The sequence below is a fragment of the Podarcis cretensis genome (assembly GCF_951804945.1).
Source record: "Podarcis cretensis genome assembly, chromosome: 11".
NCBI classification, from domain to species: domain Eukaryota; kingdom Metazoa; phylum Chordata; class Lepidosauria; order Squamata; family Lacertidae; genus Podarcis; species Podarcis cretensis.
In genome coordinates, this window is record NC_137180.1 from 53399844 (window position 1) to 53422803 (window position 22960).

Genomic DNA, 22960 nt, shown 5'->3' on the forward strand with positions numbered 1-22960 from the left:
AATGAGACAGAAAAGAACTTAAAAGAGAGAATAGTAAAGATAAAGTACAGAAATTAAAGAACTTCGGATTCTTCACCTGTCTGCTGTCTATAAACAACAGTCACTTCATTGGTGTGGAACATCTGAGCCATAGGCTGTTTTGGGTGAGGCACGCCTTGGTGACAGAAAAAGGCATCATATTCAAAAAGCACCTACCGTATTTTTTGCTCTATAAGGTTCACCTTTTCCCTCCTAAAAAGTAAGGGGAAATGTGTGTGCGTCTTATGGAGTGAATGCAGGCTGCGCAGCTATCCCAGAAGCCAGAACAGCAAGAGGGATTGCTGCTTTCACTGCGCAGCGACCGCTCTTGCTGTTCTGGCTTCTGAGATTCAGAATATTTTTTTTCTTGTTTTCCTCCTCCAAAAACGAGGTGCATCTTGTGTTCTGGTGCATCTTATAGAGCGAAAAATACGGCAATTCAAGTTGCTGCAGAGGAAGGCCTGCATTTGCATCTGTACCTTGAATTGGGAAAGCACTGCCTTCAAGCCAGGGCTGCCAAGGAGAAAACGAGGGCAGACTTAAGAGCTTGCTCTGGATTCTTCTTTCACAGCCATAGTTTGAAGCGTCGGTCACCTGGCATCCTAATGACATCAGGCGAGGGACAGGTGGGCTCACCCACCCCACCTGTCGAAAGTTGGCCCACACAGGGTTAACTGCTCCTGGATCTGGCCCTAGTAGCGGAGATGGGGGGAAGACCTCTCTGCCTGATGAGACCTTGAAGAGTTGCTTCCAGCCAAAGTTGGGATGATTCATTTATAAGGCAACTTCTCCCTCTGTATATATATATTCATAATGTTGGAGACCATTCCATGCACAAAAGAATCAAGAGCATTTGGTGTGACTTCTCTTGAGTCCAGCAGCGTCCTCCAGACCCTATCTGCCATTTCCTAGAAGCTACAGACCAGTGCTCCCAGCACAAGATCTCCAACATGGATTTCTTAAGTGTTCTAGAACTGCAAAGGCATTGTTACTGTGCCAGCTCTGCAGAAAAGCTTGCGAAGAAGGCACTGAGCTTTGAAACCTAAGGAGCAAACTAAAAATGCTGAGCAGCTTTAGGCTTCAAGTGTCTTTTTCTTGGTTGTACGAATGTGCTGAATAGGGAAGGGGCCCAGTTCAGACATTCAGACCTGCGTTAAAAGCTGCCCACATTAGCAGAGAGCCAGCCTTGAATGTTTGCATGTTTGGAACCACTCAGACAATATCCTTGTGAGTACAGACGGTTTGTCTGATATAAATGAGACTTCCTATTTGTCTACGCAGCACCTCGTTTCATTTTGTGCGGTGCTGAGCTTATCACGAGGAGACTGTAGCTCAACCACAGGCCGCATGCTTTGCATTCCAAGGTCCTGGCTTCTCAATCCCCAGAACCTTCAGTAAAAACAGAACCAAAAATATCACATATTGTAGAAGCTGACTAAATAACCAGCTCCTTCAACTGTTCCTCATAAGGCCTGCTTTCCAAACCCTTGATCATCAACCCTTCCTCAAGCTTGTTAGTATCCTTCTTAAATTATGGCGCCCAGAACTGGACACAGTATTCCAGGTGTGGTCTGATCGAGGCAAAATAGGGTGGTACTATTACATCCCTTGATCTGGACACTATACTTCTGTTGATGCAACCTAGAATAGCGTTAGCTTTGTTTGCCACTGCATCACACTGTTGACTCAGGGAAAGAACTCTGGGGAGCCACTGCTGTGAGCTGAAGGGGCAAAGAGTCCGTAAGGCACCTGGCAGGACCCAAGCCATCAGTAATTCACCTTGAGCGAGCTGGAGTTACCTCTTTCTTAGCAAAACAGGATCAGCACAGGAATTTCAGGCACAGCAACTCAGGTCTTGCCCCCATGAAGCAGTTGCCTAGACCAGGCACCCCCAAACTCGGCCCTCCAGATGTTTTGGGACTACAACTCCCATCATCCCTAGCTAACAGGACCAGCGGTCAGGGATGATGGGAACTGTAGTCCCAAAACATCTGGAGGGCCAAGTTTGGGGGTGCCTGGCCTAGACTAAAGGTCCCTGCCTCCCCACAGCCAGCTATGTCTCCTCCTCTCCAGGATGTATCCCAAGCAATCTGAGATTGTGCCTCCGTGGCTGCCTTTGCTCCTCCCTCTTCATGCCTCTCCTGCCTCTTCACAAGCCTGACCCATCTCTGCCTCTTGGCCTCCTCCTTTCCTACTTCAGCTTCTGCCTCCGATTCTGAACCTCTCTCTTACTAAGCCCTGTTATGTCTTCAGCTTCCACCATCCCATCCTTCCAGTCTTCTCCCTCTGATCACTCATTGCCGTCCCACCACCAAACCCAGGGCTCTGAGCCTTCTTCCCTTTGGGGTTCCCCAGCTGGTTCCTTCCACTATTCCTCTTTGTCCAACCAGTCTATGGCATCATCTCTATCTGTTTCCATCGCATGAGAGATGTTGCTGCAGGCCTAGATGTCCGATACAGACAACTGATTTCTCCTCTTCCTCAACACCTCTGGCATTGCTTTTAAAAAGGTGGCATCTTGTTTACTGCTGCACCCAGACTGCACCATATCTTGCCCTGCAAGGCTTGGATGACCCCCTCTCTTTAACCATCTTCCACCCGCTAGGAAAGTCATTTTTGTTCGGGAAGACATTTTGCCTTGTTGAGCAGAAAGTATTTTCCTCCCAGATTTGCTGTGCCTGTTCTGCCTCTTACTACGTTCCATGCATGTTCAGTCTGTGTACACCATTGCTTGAACTGGAACACCCGGTTATTCAAGTGTGATATATGACGAGTGTACCATCTGTATACCTGTGATCACAACAATTGAGCTGTAGAAATCAACGAGTGTGTGCTCTTTTGTACAAATACTTGTACATGTGTAGAGACAGCTTTTACCTGGGTTCAGTGTAATGTGCGAACACGCTTTGTATTTTCTTGATGATGTTGTCTTTATGATGATGTGGTTTTAATTGATCTAAGCTGATCTGAATACCCATATGCAGTAGAAGGGTAGAGATAATTATATGCGTGTATCCATATAAGCACACAAGGTAAAGTAGCAAAGGCTGTTGATGATGGTCTGGTGAAGGAAAACAGGAATGAAATAATTGAGTTGTCTCGCGAAATGTGTAAATATGGGCTGAAGTTGGTCACTGCCACGATTGTCTTAAAAGTGATCTTAATTGGACAACCAAATATTAATGGCTTGTGTAGAGAGCACTGAAACAAAGCAATTACGTTGCGTACAAAACTCATCCATCACATTATCACTCTGACCAGGGTCTACAGGGATCACCAAACTTATCTGACATAATTGTAACCTAAATTGATTTTTTAAATTGGCTAAATGGGAACATTTTATATAGTCCTCACAGTAATCATGCCAATTGTATCATTTTAGTTCCTATTTAAGATAAATTAAGTAGATGTTTAAAAAATTGTACTGTCATTTTCACAATGAAAAATTACTTGGGGGTAACAAAAAATGCTCCAATTACTAAGTAAGGATTTGCAATTGAATACCTTGGTTTTCAGGAAAGGAGCACATTTCAAAATAATCTAATTAGGTGCCATATGTAAGATCTCCATTTGCATGATACATCCACTTGCTTAGGGTGGTATTCAGCTAAGTTTTACTCACAGTAGGCCCACTGAAATTAATGGCAATGTCTTAGACATGTTCATTAATTTCAGTGGGTCTCATGGTAAGCAGCAAGGTTGGTAATTCAAATTTACTCAAACGTAGTTCAACTACTACCCTTGCTGATTACTCTTATTTTTTTCATTTTGTTTTTCCTTCAACGTGTACTCTTCTCTCTCTCTCTCTCTCTCTCCATTAGCTCTGTGAAGCTTATTAGACTGAGATACAGTGGTGCCTCGCAAGACGAAAAGAATCCGTTCCGCGAGTCTCTTCGTCTTGCGGTTTTGTCGTCTTGCGAAGCAAGCCCATTGACGGCTTAGCGGATTAGCGCTATTAGCGGTTTAGCGGCTTTTAGCGATCAGCTGTTAAGCGGCTTATCAGCGGATCAGCTGATAAGCGGCTTAGCGGCTTAGAAAAAGGGGGGGGGGAGGAAAAAAAACCCGCAGGAACTCGCAAGACTTTTTCGTCTTGCGAAGCAAGCCCATAGGAAATTCATTTTGCGAAGCACCTCCAAAACAGAAAACCCTTTCGTCTAGCGGGTTTTCCGTCTTGCGAGGCATTCGTCTTGCGGGGCACCACTGTATAGTTAACTGGTCCAAGCTTACCCATGGCTGAGCATGGATTCGAATTTGAGTCTCCTTGATCTACAATCCTTGCAGATTTACCTGCATGCGCAAGTTCACAAGCACCTTACCGATGCACGCATTTTCAGGTGCTGAACTTAGTCACCCTGTGCCACAGGGCAAATTACACTTACACTAGGGCAGAATTAGCAATTGAGATGCCAAATCAAAGTTTAGCTGGTCCCAATGATTGATTTCCAATGCAGATAGCACCTTTGGAACAAGGACTCTTATTTAGGGCAGCAGCAGGAGAGGAGTGGGTTAAATTCTTCTACCACACCTGCTGTGCTCCTTGTAATTATCCATTGCTCTCCCCGCAGCTGATGCTATCTGCATTTTTTAAAAACAGCAACAGCCCCCAACAAAGCTGCCTTCTGCATCACACGTAGTTTGGTCCTTGGGTGAGCATCCTTGAAAACTACCCCCTTTTAAGTTGATTATGCAGCCCTAGCATATTGGAAGCAATCAAGGGCTCAAGACGATTGTCCTTAACTGGAAAAAGTGCGCGTATGCTTAATTGTTGCTTAATTGTTTTTGCATCAGTTTAAAGTAAGCAAGTATAGCCAGTGCTCATCTGCATTGGAGCAATCAGGTGTTGGTTTGTCCTGTGCACAAGTCCCATTCAGGTGTGTGGGGAAGCAACTGTGTTATTGGGCAGTGACTGTTCATTTCGCAAGTCTTTGTGCAAGAGAATTTCCCAGAGGATAGTTTCTCTTCAGTAGCAAAGCTCCGTAGGGAACTGGCACCCAGAATCTGCCCTGGAAGTAACCTTGAAAAAGAATAAAAACAAGGGATGTTTGCTTTAGTATCACCGCAAGCTGCTTTTGAGAGGTTGATTGCATCCAAATAAATGGCGCATAAATATTTGAACTAAACCCACAAATAAACAAAACGATTCCTTCTGCTTTTTCGTCAAGTTGGCAGCATGCAGAGGCTGTCTGTAAATCTTCCAGCGCTGTTGCAGAAGGGATTAAGTTTATGCCTATAAAATGAATATTCCGTCTTGGTTTCCCCCCCCCCCCGCAGTATTTTTGTTACTTTTCCATTTTAAATTAACCCGGCAATCTTTCAATCTTTTCAGCTTTTCTGGGAGAAGAGGCTGCAAGGCTTGAGCGCATCAGATGTGAGCGAGCAGATCATAAAATCCATGGAGCTGCCAAAAGGCCTTCAAGGTACTCTTTGCATCAGCAGTGTTCTGTGCGCTACTAATAAATGGGTGGCTCTCAAGCTGGGGTGCAGAGGGACATGTTGTGCATGTGTGGATGCATCTGAAGGGGTGGGGAGTGTCAGGAGTTCAGCCTACACTTGAGTAGGACCCTGGCAGAGACACATGCCCATCTGGCATGTTCTCTCCCTCCTGGTCGATCGTTCGGGAGCTTCAAAATCTTTCTTCACCCCAAACATCACAGCGACCGATGCCAACCGACACTGGAAACACTTAGGGATCCACAGAGTTTGCGCACCTTGCGTGACAGACCTCAGCTACTCAGCATTTTGGCTAATCTACTTTAAAGGTAAAGGTAAAGGTACCCCTGCCCGTACGGGCCAGTCTTGACAGACTCTGGGGTTGTGCGCCCATCTCACTTAAGAGGCCAGGGGCCAGCACTTCCGGGTCACGTGGCCAGCGTGACATCGCTGCTCTGGCCAGAGCCAGAGCCGCAAACGGAAACGCCGTTTACCTTCCCGCTGGTAAGCGGTCCCTATTTATCTACTTGCACCCGGAGGTGCTTTCGAGCTGCTAGGTTGGCAGGCGCTGGGACCGAGCAGTGGGAGCGCACCCCGCCGCAGGGATTCGAACCGCCGACCTTTCGATCGGCAAGCCCTAGGCGCTGAGGCTTTAACCCACAGCGCCACCTGCGTCCCTACTTTATTTACATATAAACACACATGGAGCACTGCAACATGGCTCCCTCTCTCTCTAGCATCAGACAACAAAGAGAAAAAAAGACCAAAGCACAACAGTCCCACTTCACGGAACACAGTAACACAAATATCCTGTCTCCATCACTTAGAATCATAGAATCATAGAGTTGGACGAGACCACAAGGGCCATTGAGTCCAACCCCCTGCCAAGCAGGAAACACCATCAGAGCACTCCTGACATATGGTTGCCAAGCCTCTGCTTAAAGACCTCCAAAGAAGGAGACTCCACCACACTCCTTGGCAGCAAATTCCACTGTCGAACAGCTCTTACTGTCGGGAAGTAAGAGCTGTCAGGAACTTCCCACTTTGTGGAGTCAAAACATATACCGTCATGTGAAAGACAAAAATCCCATGACTGCAATCATGGAGCAGGAATTCTAACAGGGAGGGCCCACATGCTTGACTTTGCCCCCAGTGTCCACATTGTAGCTTCACATCTTGGTACGCTGGTGGAAGTCTAAAGGGTGATAAGAACATAACAGCAGTAGCCCTGCTGGTTCAGACCAAAGCTTCGTTTAGTCCAGATTCTCAGGTGCACAGCAACTGCCAGAAGGAGGAGAAGAAGTCCTATTCTGTGAGCAAAAGCCTCTTTGGTGTGGGGAGAAATTCCCTTTGTGGGTTCATTACAGAGGCTGTCACCAAATTCCAAGTTTGTCTATTTAGTACTGCATTACAGGACAGAGGCTAGAGAGTCTACAAGAACTTCCCATTAGGAAACATGGTATATAGTAAAAAGATAGTCACCTTAGGTATTTCTTCCTCTCCCCTGCCATCTTCTGCCACCCCACTGCCTGTCAGGATGCTGTCAGTGGCTCCCGGCTGGTTGCCCAGGAACGTATAAAGACAAGGGAGAGTTTCTTACCGTCCTTTTTTATTTTAATCTTTACAGAGAGAGGCTATAGAACCCAGACTCTTTGACAATGGCGTTGTCCCAAGTGAATCTCCACCGTCTCTCCCACTTCCTCATTCGTCATTCTCACAATCACTTTTACGGGTGCTACTATGTTCTCTCTGTCTTTGAGCTCTTTGCTCCCCTACTTTTAAGGCTTGCTGTGCTCTGGGAGACAGGGGGTCTGGAATGCCTTCCAATGACAACATGTCAGCTGGGTGTTGTTCTGGCTGTTCCATGATTTCCCAGCTTTTCCTCTCATCTGCCTCTGAGCTGCGACCTCCCCCAAACCCCTGTTGTAAATCTATACTGCCTTCCTCTTCCTCCTCCCCGGAAGGGTCAGGGTGGGGAGGTGGTCTCCACCATTCCTCCTCTGCCCAGTCCCTGAAATTGGCCCACCATCTTTTAGTCAACCACAGTCCTTGGAAATGGCATGTGTTAGAACCCTCCTTGTACCGTATCTGGAGTTGCTTTGGCCATTAGGTTCCTCCGAAGCTGGTTCTTGCCAGTTTTGTGGTTAGGCTGCCCTCTTGCCCCACAGATAATTGGTTGTCCAGAATTCCTAGAGTGTCAAGCTGAACCTACACCAAGCAGGAAGGTGAACTGAATGGGGCCAGCACTGTGTGGGGTGAGACCCATGTGTGTGTGTGCACGCGCGCCCCTGCATGCTTCATCTCCCTCTCATGTGCTCTTTGACTACCTGACTAGGCTCTGGGATGGGAGGTTTGGGATCCTTGCCACCGGATCCTGCCTGTTGAACTCTGCTCTGATGAACCTTATTGACAAGTGCTGCATTCGCGTTCCAGGGGTTGGCCCGGGGAACAACGATGACACCCTCCTGTCTGCCGTCGCCAGCGCACTGCACACGAGTTCTGCCCCCATCACAGGGCAGCTCTCTGCCGCCGTTGAGAAGAACCCAGCCGTGTGGCTGAACACCTCCCAACCTCTCTGCAAAGCCTTCATCGTCACGGACGAGGACATTCGGTAAGTCCTTGCCTCTGTCCTTGCTCCCACTGCTGTTGAAGGGCTTTTCTTCTCACAGCAACCAGCTGTGGCAATCACACAGGGTCCCCGGACGTTTCACCGTATCTTGATCCCTGTGCCACCACTTTATTTCTCGCTGCCACCACCCAGGCCCTACCTGGTACAATACTGAGTCCAGTCAGGGTTAAATTGGAACATAAACTTCTGTTTATTTATTGCAGTTTAACAAGCGTGTGTTTTCATAAACGGTATCGGTCATTTACAATCATGGGGTACCTATCCAGACCTATAACTTCCGCTACCTGCTCTCACTCACTAAACCACCTCTCAGATATTTACTTGTCTTCCTAGCCCCTAACTGTTCCTGACTCAGCTTATTTCGCTACACTAACTCAACCTACCCACAGACTCTATCCCAATTCACTCCCACTCCAACCAACCACCCAACTCCCATCAAACTCTCCCTTCGCCCCTCCCAGAGCTGGTTTTATAGTCCCTCTGACTCCACCCCCTAGGTTCTGATTGGGTAACTTGTTTAACTATTTCACCTCCAGCACTCTCATATGTTAACATCACACCAGCCCCATTCTCTGTGAGGTGAATGGAATTCTCTCCTTTTATCACTATGTGTGTTCACATTGCACACACTTCTCCTCCTTCTCCCGAGTTGATTTCTGGATCTTACCAACTTTTCAGACTTCTGACCTTACAGTTTTACCACACACTGCTGTTTCGAAGGTCTTCTATGAGCTCAATCTTGTCCATTGCACCTCCTCACAGTTTGTTGAAGAACCGTTGAATTTTCAGATGTTGGGCTGCACTGGGAGGACCTGTAGCTGGAAGCGCAAGTTGGGCAAGCAGTGGTGCCACGCTTGCTGGGTTGATCGACTTGTAAAAGATCTTAAAGTGGATGGAATCAAACCTGCAACCTTGGCGTTATCAGCACCACAGACAAACCAACTGAGCTACCCAGGCAGGCAAGCTTCAGAAAGGACAGGAAAAGAAAAGGATATTGAGCAACTGCAAATAGAATAAAATAAAATCATGCATGCTCCCTTAATGTAATGGACTTGATGATATATAGAGGCAATTTCCAAAGTGTGAGAGACTTTTGGTAACTAGAGGTGTAATGACTAGAAAACGATGTCTAAAAAAAGTTAGTAAGAACGATGGTTTGAGCTGATCTATTTTTTTTTTGAAGGTTTGCCTTCCCTTTGAGAGCAGTTGGAGGAAGCCTTAAATCGGGTGTTTAGTGTCACCAGCCTCCATGCTGCAGACCACCCTTCTAGCAGAGATTTGGCTGGCACCCCCAAATGTCTCTTGACCTCTCTGTGCCAACAAGCCTATGCAGTGGTTTAAAATTTTCTCGGGTATCCAGTCGTTTTAATCATCACTCTGTATTGCTTTTGTTTTATTTTTTATGTTGTTGTACAGTAGCCTGATGCTTTTTGAGATGACCCCTATAAAATAAATAATAAACCTCCCTTCTCAATGGGAGATTTCTGTCCCCCCTGCAAAGCAAGGTCAGGATCATGACACCTGCTGTGTCGGGGTTGAATCTTGCATCCTCGCCTGCCCTCACTTCCCCCAGATTCCTGCATCCTTTCTGCCCATTAAGACTCATTCCTGTTGATGCTTAGAATGTTGCACCTGAAAGCAGGTTGCAGAGATAACTTTGTTTCATGAGGCTGCTCTTTGTGCTTTGTGACTTAAGAAAAGGTGTGCCCTTTCTCTTTCCCGTCCTGTTAGAGCCCAGGTTTTGAAGGGCGTGTTTGAAGCTTCTGCCACCTCAGCAGCAATGCAGTGTTTGCAGAGCTTTGTGTATTTCTGCTGACACAACAGCCCACGGCCGTGCCAGTTCATAAACAAGGAAGTAAATCAAATGGGGTCATGTTTGGCCTGTGCTGGGTGAAATATGAGAGTGGGCACTTTCCCAATACAGAGGTACCTCAGGTTAAAGATGCTTCAGGTTACAGACGCTTCAGGTTACAGACTTCGCTAAGCCAGAAATAGTACCTCGGGTTAAGAACTTTGCTTCAGCATGAGAACAGAAATCACACGGCGGCAGCGGGAGGCCCCATTAGCTAAAGTGGTGCTTCAGGTTAAGAACAGTTTCAGGTTAAGAACAGACCTCCGGAACGAATTAAGTACTTAACCCGAGGTACCACAATAAACGTTTGCACTGTGGAGTCAGACTCGATTATGGCTGCCACATGCCTTTCTTTTTAATGCTCTATTTATATGTTGCTTTTGAGCCTCACAGTGGCCCATTTCCAAATCTTTCTGTATCACCGGGGTGGGTTATCCAAATTGCATGGCTCCTTTCCACCCCCTTAAAAATACTGAGATAAAAGCTTTCAATAACTATCAAATGAGGCCACCTGCCCCATCTAGCTGCAAACAGATAAATGGGCGAGGTAAAAGCACTGTGGGGCACACCGTCTCTTGGCTAAGGATGCTGAAGGAACCTCTGTATTTCCAAATTCCCATGTAACTTGACTTGCTCCTCACCTCCCGTATGTGGATTGAAATGCAGCTATTATGTGGAAGATAGTTCAATAATGTCAAATGGTCCAAAATGCGGCCATCAGAGGCAGTCAATGTTGATGATATCGTTGATGTAGCAGCTTCACCGGCTGACAGTGAGTTTCTGGGCCCAGTTTAAAGTTCTTTTTTTTTAACCTTTAAGGCCTTAAATGGTTTGGACTGAAGTTGTTCCTTGGACTGGCTGCACCTGTGTAATCCTGCCAGCAAAGAGCAGAGTGCGGTTTTGCTCAGGTCTTGCTTGAAGGCATCTGGTTGGCCATTGAGAGAGCATTGCTGTCTCCTGCTCCAGAAGGTAGCATTCGAACCCATGGCTTCAAGAAAGGAGATTCCAGCTAAGTGTTAGGAAGAACTTTCTGACAGTAAGAGCTGTTTGGCAGTGGAACAAATTCCCTTGGGAGGTGGCGGACTCTCCTTCCTTGGAGGTTTTTAAGCAGAGGTTAGGTGGGCCATCTGTCATGGAAGCTTTAGCTGAGTTTCCTGCACTGCAGGGGGTTGGACTAGATGACCCTCAGGGTACCTCCCAACTCTACAATTCTATGATTCTACAATGCTGGACTGGTTGGGCCTTTGGCATGGTCTAGCAGTAGCTGAGCACCAGAGAATCTTCCTGCAGGTCCGCTTCGTAGGTTGCTAAGATGGGTGGCCATGAGAGAGCGGTTGTTCTCCATGGCAAACTGCCAGTGTTGGAAATTCTCCCTTCAGCTCTTGGAAAATGAGGAGGACTTACACCAGGCTTTCTCCTGAAGTGCTTCCTTTTTTTGTGCAGGAATTATTTTTTAAAATACAGGGGATTTTTGAGAAATCCAGTCCCCTCCTCCCCTGCAATATGAAGTGATACAGCCTGGGTCCACTTTTACTACAGTGGTCCCTTGGTTCTCAAATTTAATCCGTTCTGGAAGTCCGCTCCAAAAGCAAAGCGTTCCAAAACCAAGTGCCGCGCTTTCCCATAGAAAGTAATGCAAAACAGATTAATACGTTCCAGACTTTTAAAAACAACCCCTAAAACAGCAATTTAACGTCAATTTCACTATCTTATGAGACCATTGATCCATAAAATGAAAGCAATAATCAATGTACTGTACTATAAAATAAGACAGTATTGTAGAGGATAAAAATTAAAATTATTATTTTTTCCTTACCTGCACTGATCATAGTCATTGTTGGGGGGCGGGGGACGGCTTTTATCCATTTCCGCAGTCACACAGTCAATCAATCAGTAGCTAACTGGGTTCCACACAGTCACAAAAACAAATTAACCGAAAAAGCCTCAAAAACAAAAATGCAAAACAAATAGCAAAAACAAAAGGGCCAAGCTTAGTCTATTCCAGAGGTCTATTTAACTTCCGAAAAGTTTGAAAACCAAGGCATAGCTTCTGATTGGTGCAGGCACCCCGGAAACAATAGCTGACAGCAACATCAGATGTTCAGCTTCTGAAAAATGTTCGAAAACTGGAACACTTACTTCTGGGTTTTCGGGTTTTGGGAACCAAGGCGTTTGAGTACCAAGGCGTTTGAGAAGCAAGGTACCACTGTATATGCTAGTGTTTGAATAATAGAATTGTAGAATTGGAAGGGAGCGCAAGGGTCAATTATGCCAGTCCCTGTAATGCAGGAGCGTTTTGCCCAAAGTGGGGCTTAAGTGTCTCATGTTCTATCACTGAGCTATCCTGGCCAGTCCTAATGTACAACAATTTCGCAAAATTGCTCTTGCAACCTTTTGCTTTAGCAGACTTTGCTTACAAAGATTTTACCCAAATAGGCTAGAAGAGTTTGGTGAATTTTGAGCAGTCCTGGAAGCTCAGAGATGAATGCAGATCCTTGATGTCACAAATCCCTCCCCCACTCCTTTATTTCTCCCTTTGAAAATTAGTTTTGTTCAATAGTCTCTACCATCTTCTTAAAGTTTGGGATTAAGCGTTTTTTCGGCTTCAGTGTGTCCCGAACGATGTAATGGAATCATAAAAAGTTAACACAGCATGGGTTCCCCCCTCTACTATTTCTGCCGCCAGCAGGAGACGACTAACACATAAAAAGAAATGTTCCAAAGGATTTCGGGGTGTTTTTTGTTTTGTTTTAGCAGTTGAAATCCCAGACTGCCTCCGGCAGAGGGCAATGTTGAACCACAGTTCTCTAATAGCAATGGAATCCTGATCTGTCAGAAAAATAGTGTTTCCAAGGTTCGTTTGCTTTGAAAAGTCATATCTCTTGTTCCTTCTTTCCTTTTCCTCCACGTCACACTTGCATTAAAAAAAAAAATAATATTATGTTTGCACGGGCTACCTTTGATTCAGTTGCATATTCAGGGACTGTTGTTTCCAGAGTGCCTTCTCTGCAAATTAGCATAGGAAATCAAGCTGAACGTTTTAATGGGAAAGTCATTTGCTTCAGGCCTGCAGTTCTTATTTAACTTGTGATGATGTGTTTTCACTTAAAGGTAGCCGCCTAAGTGCAAGTCGTTTTGGGTTTTTGTGACTGCTGAGTCCCTCTCTGGTGATATATATGCAGGACAGGGTTGAGCTGTGTAAGCGCAAGATATAGTAACAGGGAAATATTTTCTGATATTTCCCCCAAGGGATCTGTGTTCCCATTCTCCTTTGACAGATTCATGTGCTTCGTCAATACAGAGGTACCTCGGGATGCGAACGGGATCCGTTCCGGAGCCCCATTCACATCCTGAATGGAACATAAGACACCACGGCGCGTCTGCGCATGCGCGGGTAGCGTTTTGCCGCTTCTGCGCATGCACACGACGTCATTTTGAGCGTCTGTGCATGCGCGAGCGGCAAAACCCGGAAGTAACGCGCTCAGTTACTTCTGGGTTGCCGCGGAGCGCAGTCTGAAAGCGCTCAACCTGAAGCACATTCAACCCGAGGTATGACTGTATTATGATGCTGATATCCAAACACTCCTCATCCAAACATGGGAAAGTCTGTAGATCAGTGTTAAAGCATCTGCTTTGCATGGAGAAAGTCCCAGGTAGGGTGGCGGAGAATTTCGATTCAGTTTGCATTCAAAAGACAAAACTACCTAGTTCAAACTTTCTGAAGCAATACGAGAACCAAAACACAGGCGTCCACCAGAATTCACACTTGTGATTCAAGGACCCGCCACCTGCTTGGGGATAAGAAAGAGACATGGACACAGTATATTAGGTTAATGGGCTAAAAAAGGCCACAGCTTTATTGATTACAGCATGTGAGAGGTATTGGCTTAGGCATTGGATAAAACAACAGAGCGTGACTCCACCCCCTCAGGGAGGGGTGAGTCTAACAAGGGTTAATCACCAGTGGGAGGAGCCTGTTGATGCAAATTCAACTGAAAGCTCTCCCTGATGTCACCAGGGGTCGTGCCATGGCCCTAGCCACCAGCAAGGGCGTCAGGATCCATGACCGCCGGATCCGACGAAAACCAGCAGCGGAATGAAAGGGAAGTGCTGCTGCGGGCACGTTTGAGTGGCAAAACCCCACCCCCAAGCCTCCACCTGGTTGGTTGGCTACCAGGGGGCGTGGTGCGGCAGCCAGGACAGCTGGGCAGGGGGCTGGAACACCCCCTGCCAATGCGGGAAACGGCTCCTGCTCACAACTTTCCCCTCTGTAAGGAGGAGAGGCTTTCTCTGAATTTTGCAGTGCAGTTCATCGGCCAAGAAATACATTCAAAATAGCATACACCAGGGTAAAGTGTTCATAAGCCACATATATTGGTGAAAAGAATGTACAAAAATGTGCTGCATTGGGGTGGGAGGGATTTCTTTAGGTATATTCAGGCAAAACTGCCAAACAAAAATGTATAGATTGAGAGAAATTTGTACTAAAATGTTGACAAATTTTCACATTTTTGTTTCTTTTAAATTGCAAAGCAATGTGGAAATGTGGAGAACTGAACTTAAGACTGGAAAAATAAGAAACTGCAAGAAACCAAAAGCAGGGGAAATGGAGGAGGCTACAGGAAAGCGGGTGAAAGGGGAAATAAAAGTGGGCAATGGAATGAGCAGAGGGCAGCCTGGCTGAGATGCACTTGGCTGGCATTGACATATTGATATGGAAACCCTGCCAAGCCTTTGGCTGCAGAGGTCCTCTCGTATGTGCAAAAGGCAAGGGACCCCAGCTCAGTGGTAGTGCATGAGCTTTGCATGCAAAGGGTCTCAGGTTTGATCCCCTGGAGCACCCAGTTTTTGAAAAGGGCACAGGTAGCAGAAAAGCCATTTCTGCCATAGATCTTGGGAAGGTCAGAGGGATACCCATATTTTTCTGTGTATAAGACACACCCATGTATATTTTGGGGGACCCCAAATTAAGAAAATTGGGGAAGATTGCCCAGAGGGGATTTCTGAAAATCGCTCACACACCAGAACTACACTACTATCGCCTGCTCGATTGACGCAGCGACAGCCAATCAACACAAGCCCTTGCTGCAGCAACAAATAACACACCCAATAGCCACTGAGAATCTCCGGCTCACAATAGCAACCAATCACACATCCCCCCCAATGCACTACCCGTGTATAAGATGCCCCCCAGTTTTAAACATAATTTTTAAACTAACCTAGTCTTATACAGGGACGCAGGTGGCACTGTTGGTTATTCCACAGAGCCTAGGACTTGCCGATCAGAAGGTTGGCAGTTCGAATCCTTGTGACGGGGTGAGCTCCCGTTGCTCAGTCCCTGCTCCTGCCAACCTAGCAGTTCAAAAGCACATCAAAGTGCAAATGGATAAATAGGTACTGCTGCAGCGGGAAGGTAAACGGCATTTCCGTGCACTGCTCTGGTTCGCCAGAAGCAGCTTAGTCATGCTGGCCACATGACCCGGAAGCTGTACGCCGGCTCCCTCAGTCAATAAAGCGAGATGAGCGCCGCAACCCCAGAGTCGGTCATGACTGTACCTAATGGTCAGGGGTCCCTTTACCTTTAGTCTTATACAGTCGTACCTCTGCTTACATATCCCTCCTCTTCTGTAAACTTTGGGATATGTAAGTAGCAAACCCGGAAATATATTTCTGGGTTTTTGCCGTGCATGCATGCGCAGAAGCACTCTACCGCCACATGTGCAGAAGCAGTCCCTCCAGTTATGGAAACCTCGGTATCCGACCAGAGCTCCGGAACGGATCCCGTCTGCAACCGGAGCTACCACGGTATACGGAAAAGTACGGTAATTCTGGGCTTCCATATACATTGCATAAGCTTTTCATATACATTGCTTTTCACTGCCAACTTCCCACTCTCCCCAAAGTGATCCTCAATTGTGATTTGCACCCAGGCCACAAGATTCCTTGTGCAAATACACATACGTTAGTGCCTTCCATTCATTTACTTTAATCTCGCTCTCTAAATGCCGACGGATGATTTGGTGACACGTTCTCTGTCTTGCACCTTTTAAATCAGCCTTGGTTCTGGAATCTGGGACGCCCCCCTCCACCAGCTCTTCTGCATGCGCAGGGTGCCTCTTTTGAGCTCCCCGACCTGTGCTTTTGCAGAGTTATCCTTACATCGCCTGTGTGTTGCTCAAAAATAAATCTCATTCATCAGCCTTGACATTACTGCCCCCCAACACTACTAAAGCCTGACCCAGCGCGATGTACTGAATGGAAAGATAAAGTAAAAGATCTGTAAACAGCAGCATAAAACATCTTTATTATTTAGTGAGATGCTTTTTACGAGGCACATTTGCAGTCTTCGCGTCAGCTTGATCCAAGAGTTTCAAAATAAACAAAGAAAGTGCGATCGCTTCTTATCCGCGACATAAGGGCAGCGGCTTTAAAGGCATTAGAAACATAGAATTTTAGAGCTCAGAAGGACAGGGCAGGAACTAAAATTTGAGACTCAGTCACATCATCCCACGGCTTTATTTGCACTAAAGCCAAATCACTGTCTTTTTAAAAAAACAAAAACAAAAAACCCTTGATGTTTTAAAAGACCATGTTTTTGGCCAGCAGGGGCTCTGCCAATAGTTTTTAGTGGTAAAGGTAAAGGGACCCCTGACCATTAGGTCCAGTCGTGACCGACTCTGGGGTGGCGGCACTCATCTGGCTTTATTGGCCGAGGGAGCCGGTGTACAGTTTCCGGGTCATGTAGCCAGGAGGACTGAGCCGCTTTTGGTGAACCAGAGCAGTGCACGGAAATGCCGTTTACCTTCCCACCGGAGCGGTACCTATTTATCTACTTGCACTCTGATGTGCTTTCGAACTGCTAGGTTGGCAGGAGCTGGGACCGAGCAACGGGAGCTCACCCCGTCGCGGGGATTCGAACTGCCGACCTTCTGATCAGCAAGTCCTAGGCTCTGTGGTTTAACCCACAGCGCCACCCGCAGTTGGGTTTAAAAACCTGGTTTGCTTGTTTTAATTACTTGAGTTGGGAGTGGGGAATCTGGGGCCCTCTAAATGTTGTTGGACTCCATTTATTGCCAGCTCCAACCCGCATGACTAGAACTATAATCTAGCAACACCTAGAGGGCTACAGGTTCCTCATCCTTGTCTGAAGGCAGCTAGAATAATCAGCTTTGAGTTTGCTTCAAACATCCTGCTTTTCAAACATGAGATTATGAAATGTTACAGAAGAGTGCTTGAAGATGGGAGCTCTCTGCTCCTTTCAGTTATCCAGTGTTCATTGCTCTCATTCCTTTAAAATAAGAAAAACTCTGGTGCATAGTAAGGAAAAGTACATTTGGAAAAGTTTTGGGGATTTGCGCTCGGCTTCTCCATCTCGGTTTATTAAAGCCATACAGGTCTTTGTAGCTGCTGGCTTTTCATCGCTCTCAACAATGGAAGTGTGGCAGAGAATCCCAAGAGATTTTTCCACCCTGACATCACATTCAGTGCTGGCTTTCAGCATTCCCCCAGTGACTTATTCTTCCAGAATTCAATAGTTCCGTGTTTATGTTAATTCTTCTTCCAGGGAAAAAAAAAGATGGTGGATAGGCTTTCTTTTTAGTCTTAAAGCCAATGACCTCCAAACTGGTATATGTATTTGACTCAGTTTAGCTGAAATGCTTCCTTCTCAACTGCTACATCAGAGTTCATAAGTGAAAATCAGTGAATGTTGATGAGATTAGTGGTGGGTCCCTATTAAGCTACCTATGAAGAGTTTCATTAAAAGAATCACATAATTTGCCTCAGTGGGGAGCATGGATTTTAATTTGTAGCAAAAAATACTGTATGTAGATAGTTTTCGCATTGGACACAGCAGGTGTTTTTCTTGATGTGGAAACTCTTCTCATTGACTTGAATATTTGTACTTTAAATGGATGTGAATCTGGGCTTCTCTTATGAAACCTACCTGATCCCCAGTAAAAGGTATCCATCCACCTGATCTACGAGTAGATCCTGAGATCTATGGGTATAGGGCAGTATACAAATTATTGTTGTTGTTATTAAAGGTAAAGATAAAGGTACCCCTGCCCGTACGGGCCAGTCTTGACAGACTCTGGGGTTGTGCGCCCATCTCACTTAAGAGGCCAGGGGCCAGCGCTGTCCGGAGACACTTCCGGGTCACGTGGCCAGCGTGACATCGCTGCTCTGACCAGAGCCAGAGCCAGAGCCAGAGCCAGAGCCGCACACGGAAACGCCGTTTACCTTCCCGCTGGTAAGCGGTCCCTATTTATCTACTTGCACCCGGAGGTGCTTTCGAACTGCTAGGTTGGCAGGCGCTGGGACCGAGCAGCGGGAGCGCACCCCGCCGCAGGGATTCGAACCGCCGACCTTTCGATCGGCAAGCCCTAGGCGCTGAGGCTTTAACCCACAGCGCCACCTGCGTTGTTGTTGTTGTTATTATTATTATTATTATTATTATTATTATTATTACCTACACAAGCAGTGTTTAGAGCATCTCATTTGTCAATTATGTTTTTTCTCCAGTTTGTCAATTATGGCTCTCCAGGTAGCTCAGTTGATAGAGCTTGAGATTCAATCTCAGAGTCATGGGTTCAAGCCGCAGGTCTGCCAATTATCCTGCATTGCAGGGGTTGGACTAGATGACCCTCACAGTCCCTTCCAAGTCTACAATTCTGTGGTTCTATGGGAATGCCTTCTTTTAGATCAGGGCTGGGGATCCTGTGGCCCTCCAGATGTTGTTGGACTGCAACTCCCATCATCCTCGGCCAGTATGGGCCATGGTCAGGGATGATGGGATTTGGAGTTTCAGAGGGCCACAGGTTCCCTCGGGGACTCACTTTCACGTATAAAGATAGACGGGAGACCTTTAGGATGGTAGAAGAAGCAGGAAGTTTCTGAAGGAAGTACTGGAAAGATCTAGGTGGAGAGAGACTTCAAGAGCTAGAAGAGACAAGACAGGAATAAAGTGGAAAAGTTTGTTTTATAGTTATTTCTTGAATCTGGTAAGGTAACATTAATACAATAAATTTGTATGTCACTAAAGTGTATTTCATGCAATGTAAGTGGGCTGAATAGTAAACTCAAAAAATGAAGATAGTAAATTGAAGGAGTTAACTATTAGAAAGATGATCTTGGAGAATTGTTACAAAGGTGTCACAATGAAATTCAGTTGGGGGGATTAGAAGAAGTCAGATAACAATGAAAGTTAATTTGGATTTTAGAAGTATTAAGTGTTTTTTATTTTTCTTTCTTTTTTCTTCTAGTATTGTAATGTGTTTCGTTTTGAGTCTTTTATATGTTATATTTGTTATCAATGTGGAAAGTTAATAAATTTTTTAAAAAAACCTCAAAAGAAACAGAACATGTGTTTAAGGGGGGGGGGGGAATGGGATATTATATGTCTACAAGAGACTCATGTCTCCAGTAATCACACAAGAGTTTTACAAAATGGGAAATTAGGAATAGAATTTATTGCATCAGGGACTGAAAAGAAAAGGAAGGTGGTAATCTACACAAAATCTAGTTTGGACCTGAAGTTGTTCAAAGATGAGGAAGAACTATAGGGGTGGAGATTAAATTTGATAACAGAGGGTCACAGGTTCCTCACCTGCTCACCTTCAATCCCTGATTTATAGAGATAGCATTGGCCTGCTGATTGACTTCTTTTTCCATTTGCGGAGATAATATTTCAGTGATGTTTTTCCCCTCCGGGTTATTCCACAGGAAACAAGAAGAGCGAGTACAGCAGGTACGGAAAAAGCTGGAGGAGGCGCTAATGGCAGACATCTTGTCGCGAGCTGCAGATACAGCTGACTTGGACGAGGTTGAGATGGACGATGGCGAAGAAGCATAAGAGGCAAAAGCATCAGGTACAGCCACGGGTTCCTTGTGGAGCCACAACGCTGCGTGTTGGAGTGTCTCCCTTAGTTACTGTGATTGCTGCTTTGCTGTTCAGCATGAAAGCCTGCAATTTGTGAAGTGCTTGACAGAGCACAGAAGTGGCCTCTCCAGGCCTGCCAAGCTGATTGGCTAAAGGTGAAGAGACAGAATAGATCTTGATGAAAGGCGCCAGGCAAGGGCCATTCTCAGCAGCAGAGCCCCTGCTTTTGCATGCAGAAGGTTCAGTTCCTGGCGCCTCCATCTAGGGCAGCAAATGTTGAGTTGGTGAAAGGCAGCTTCCTAGGCCCCTGTGTCCTTCCCAAGGCCTTCAAGGTAGTCCCTTCTTCTTAAATGTTTGATTGAAACTACATTCTGAATGGGATGCGGGTGGCGCTGTGGTCTAAACCACAGAGCCTAGGGCTTGCCGATCAGAAGGTCGGCGGTTCGAATCCCCGCAATGGGGTGAGCTCCCGTTGCTCAGTCCCTGCTCCTGCCCACCTAACAATTCAAAAGCACGTCAAAGTGCAAGTAGATAAATAGGTACCGCTCCAGCGGGAAGGTAAATGGTGTTTCCGTGCACTGCTCTGGTTCGCCAGAAGCGGCTTAGTCATGCTGGCCACATGAACCGGAAGCTGTACGCCAGCTCCCTCGGCCAATAAAGCGAGATGAGCGCCGCAACCCCAGAGTCGGCCATGACTGGACCTGATGGTCAGGGGTCCCTTTACCTTTACCTTTTTTACATTCTGAATAGATACAGTGGTCGCCGTCTTGCCCTCCCCTGTTCTTTTTTAAAACGAGTAAGATTTCTCCATAACTGAATACCTCAACATGGTGGTGTGTATATAGCATGAGTGGGAAACATACAGTACAATCTTGACCCACTAGGGAGCCCAGTGGCCCAAAAGCGTCTTTTCCACAAACCATGCCATCAGCTGGTATCACTGGCCATTACGTTTTATAGCTGGTTTAAGCAAGAGCTGCTGAAAAAGCCTCCATGTGGTCAGAAGCCTCCAGGTGACAGTAGCTGTTGTGGCTTCTAACAGTTCCTGTAGCCCACTGTGGAGGCCCTCTTCCAACACATCCTTAGTGCATCCCATCTGCTCAACCTCAGGCAATGCCTCATTTCTTGCAGCAGAGGTGAACAAGGAAGCTGCAATGTCTCCTGGCACTTTTTGTTTGCTGTAAGTAATTGTTGGAGGGTGAGTGTCCGGCAGCTCAATTCTATATATTATCCAGAAGTTAGCTCCGTTGACTGTACTGGGGCTTACCAGCTGGTTGTTGGATACTGAGTGTGGCAGTGTAGTTGGATATTGAGTGTACTTGTGAGTAAGCAGCCCTGAGTGAAGAGTAGAATATGTCTCTTCCCGGGAACCTGTAGCATTTGTCAGGACCAATAAAACTGCTACAGGCAATCTGAGGCTTCTGATTATGTGGAAGCTTTGTTCTAGAGCTCCTGTGGTATAGATCGTCACCGTTAGAATAAAAGATGTCTAACCATTGTCATTCTTCTCTCTCCATCTCCTCTCCCTCCCTCCCTCTCTGTCTCTGTCTCTCAAAAACCTGTTTCATACCCATTCCCTACATTCTACATACAGGTACTTAAAACAGAATTATCCCCAGAAGAAATTCCTGGAAGCTGAAGGCGCTTTTTTTTTGTTTTGTTTTCCATTGGTCTTTTATGAAAAGAAGAAAAGGACCTGTGCACATTTATATAGCTTTCTAATAGCATTAAAAACCAATGCCTTTTTTTTGGCTCTTTTTTATGTATATATCTTTGGGGGGGGGGAGGGGAGGAAACAGAGAGACCAAGAAAGAAAAAGGAAAACCCACTTTTAAAAAGTTTGTGTCTTAACGACTTCAAAAGTCTTGTTTTTTTATTTTTATTTTTTTGTTACATCAGACAATTCCCTAAACTCAAAGCTGAGCTTTCAACTCTAGGCTGCAATCTGGAACTGTATGACTAGCACTAAATATTTTGGGTTTTCCCCCCTTCTTCTCTCTCTCGCTCTTCCTTTTGTGTGGATGTATGTGTGCTGGTAACAATGGATCAGGCAAACGGAATGTTCGCTCCCGATTTAAAAAGAAAGAAAGAAGTCTATTGTGACATGTGTTGTACATATATTGTATAAAAGATTTTTTTTATATACCGGAGTTGAGTGGAAACATCTGTAAATTGACCCATCGCCACCCCTTCTCTAAAAGAGAAATAAATAACTATATTCGGAGCAACTAAATTTGTAGACTGTGATGCGCTATAATTAAGTGGAAATTATAGGCACCCGTGCCCAGATCGCCAGATGGATCGGTGGGCAGAGAAATAAGGGCGTTCAAGTCACTGACTTTGATTTGCACTTCTTAAGGGCCCAAATGGGGATTTGGCATCCCCAGCCGAGGCAACTATCCTAAGTTCAGCGGGAACTGGATGAGCACTGTGATGCGAGTATGAATGCACACACCTGCCGAGTGTGTGCGGATCAGCCTCAGTTCTCCATTTGTGAAATGGGAATGAGTGACCTACCTCACAGGGTTGTTGTGAGGATGAACCTAATAAAGATTGTAAAGCACTTTTCAAATGAAATGGTTTGTGCAAATTTTGTAGCAGTCGGTCAGCGCAAGGAGAGAAAAAGTCGCTAGTGGTATTGGCTGGGGTGGGGGGGGAGGCCATGACTTGGTGGGAGTGGGGTGCTTGCTGCTTTTGTGGACCAGATGTGGGGAACCTGTGGTCCTCCATGAAGTGATGGACATGAGGCAGGAGTTGATAATGCAGGTGAGCTGCGCACAGGTGGGCTGCGTGCGAGCTGCTGGCCAGCCCTGTGGAGCCTCCTTTTATTGAGACAAATATGCAAACCAGGCAGATACATTTTGGGCTGTGACCTTTACACATCTTCCGGTCCCGAGATCGTGGGGTGGTACAAAGTTAGTTTGGCACCTGTTTCCACCGTGTCATTTTCCCCTTGCACAGTGTATGACGAAGGAGACAAAAGGTCTCAGAGACAAAGGTTACAGACAGGACACCGCAGACTACTGAGACCGCAAAAGGTTAGACAGAGGGCAAGATGTTCAGACAGCCGTGGCTTTGTCTGTGTGTGTGTGGGGGGGAGTGTGCCCCGCACCCCAGGGTCACACGTGCAGGCATACTGTGGCTGCCTGCG

General features: G+C 46.2%; 1 protein-coding gene across 1 annotated transcript; it reads left to right on the plus strand.

The window, feature by feature from the left end:
• Positions 1–1063: 1063 nt before the first annotated feature.
• MBD2 (methyl-CpG binding domain protein 2) lies at positions 1064–22386 on the plus strand. The gene is made up of 5 exons (XM_079995171.1): positions 1064–1102; positions 5345–5435; positions 7882–8059; positions 19653–19798; positions 21404–22386. The coding sequence occupies exons 1-4, from the start codon at positions 1079–1081 to the stop codon at positions 19780–19782; spliced, it is 423 nt and encodes a 140-aa protein (XP_079851297.1). The 5' UTR covers positions 1064–1078; the 3' UTR covers positions 19783–19798; positions 21404–22386.
• The last annotated feature ends 574 nt before the right edge of the window (positions 22387–22960 follow it).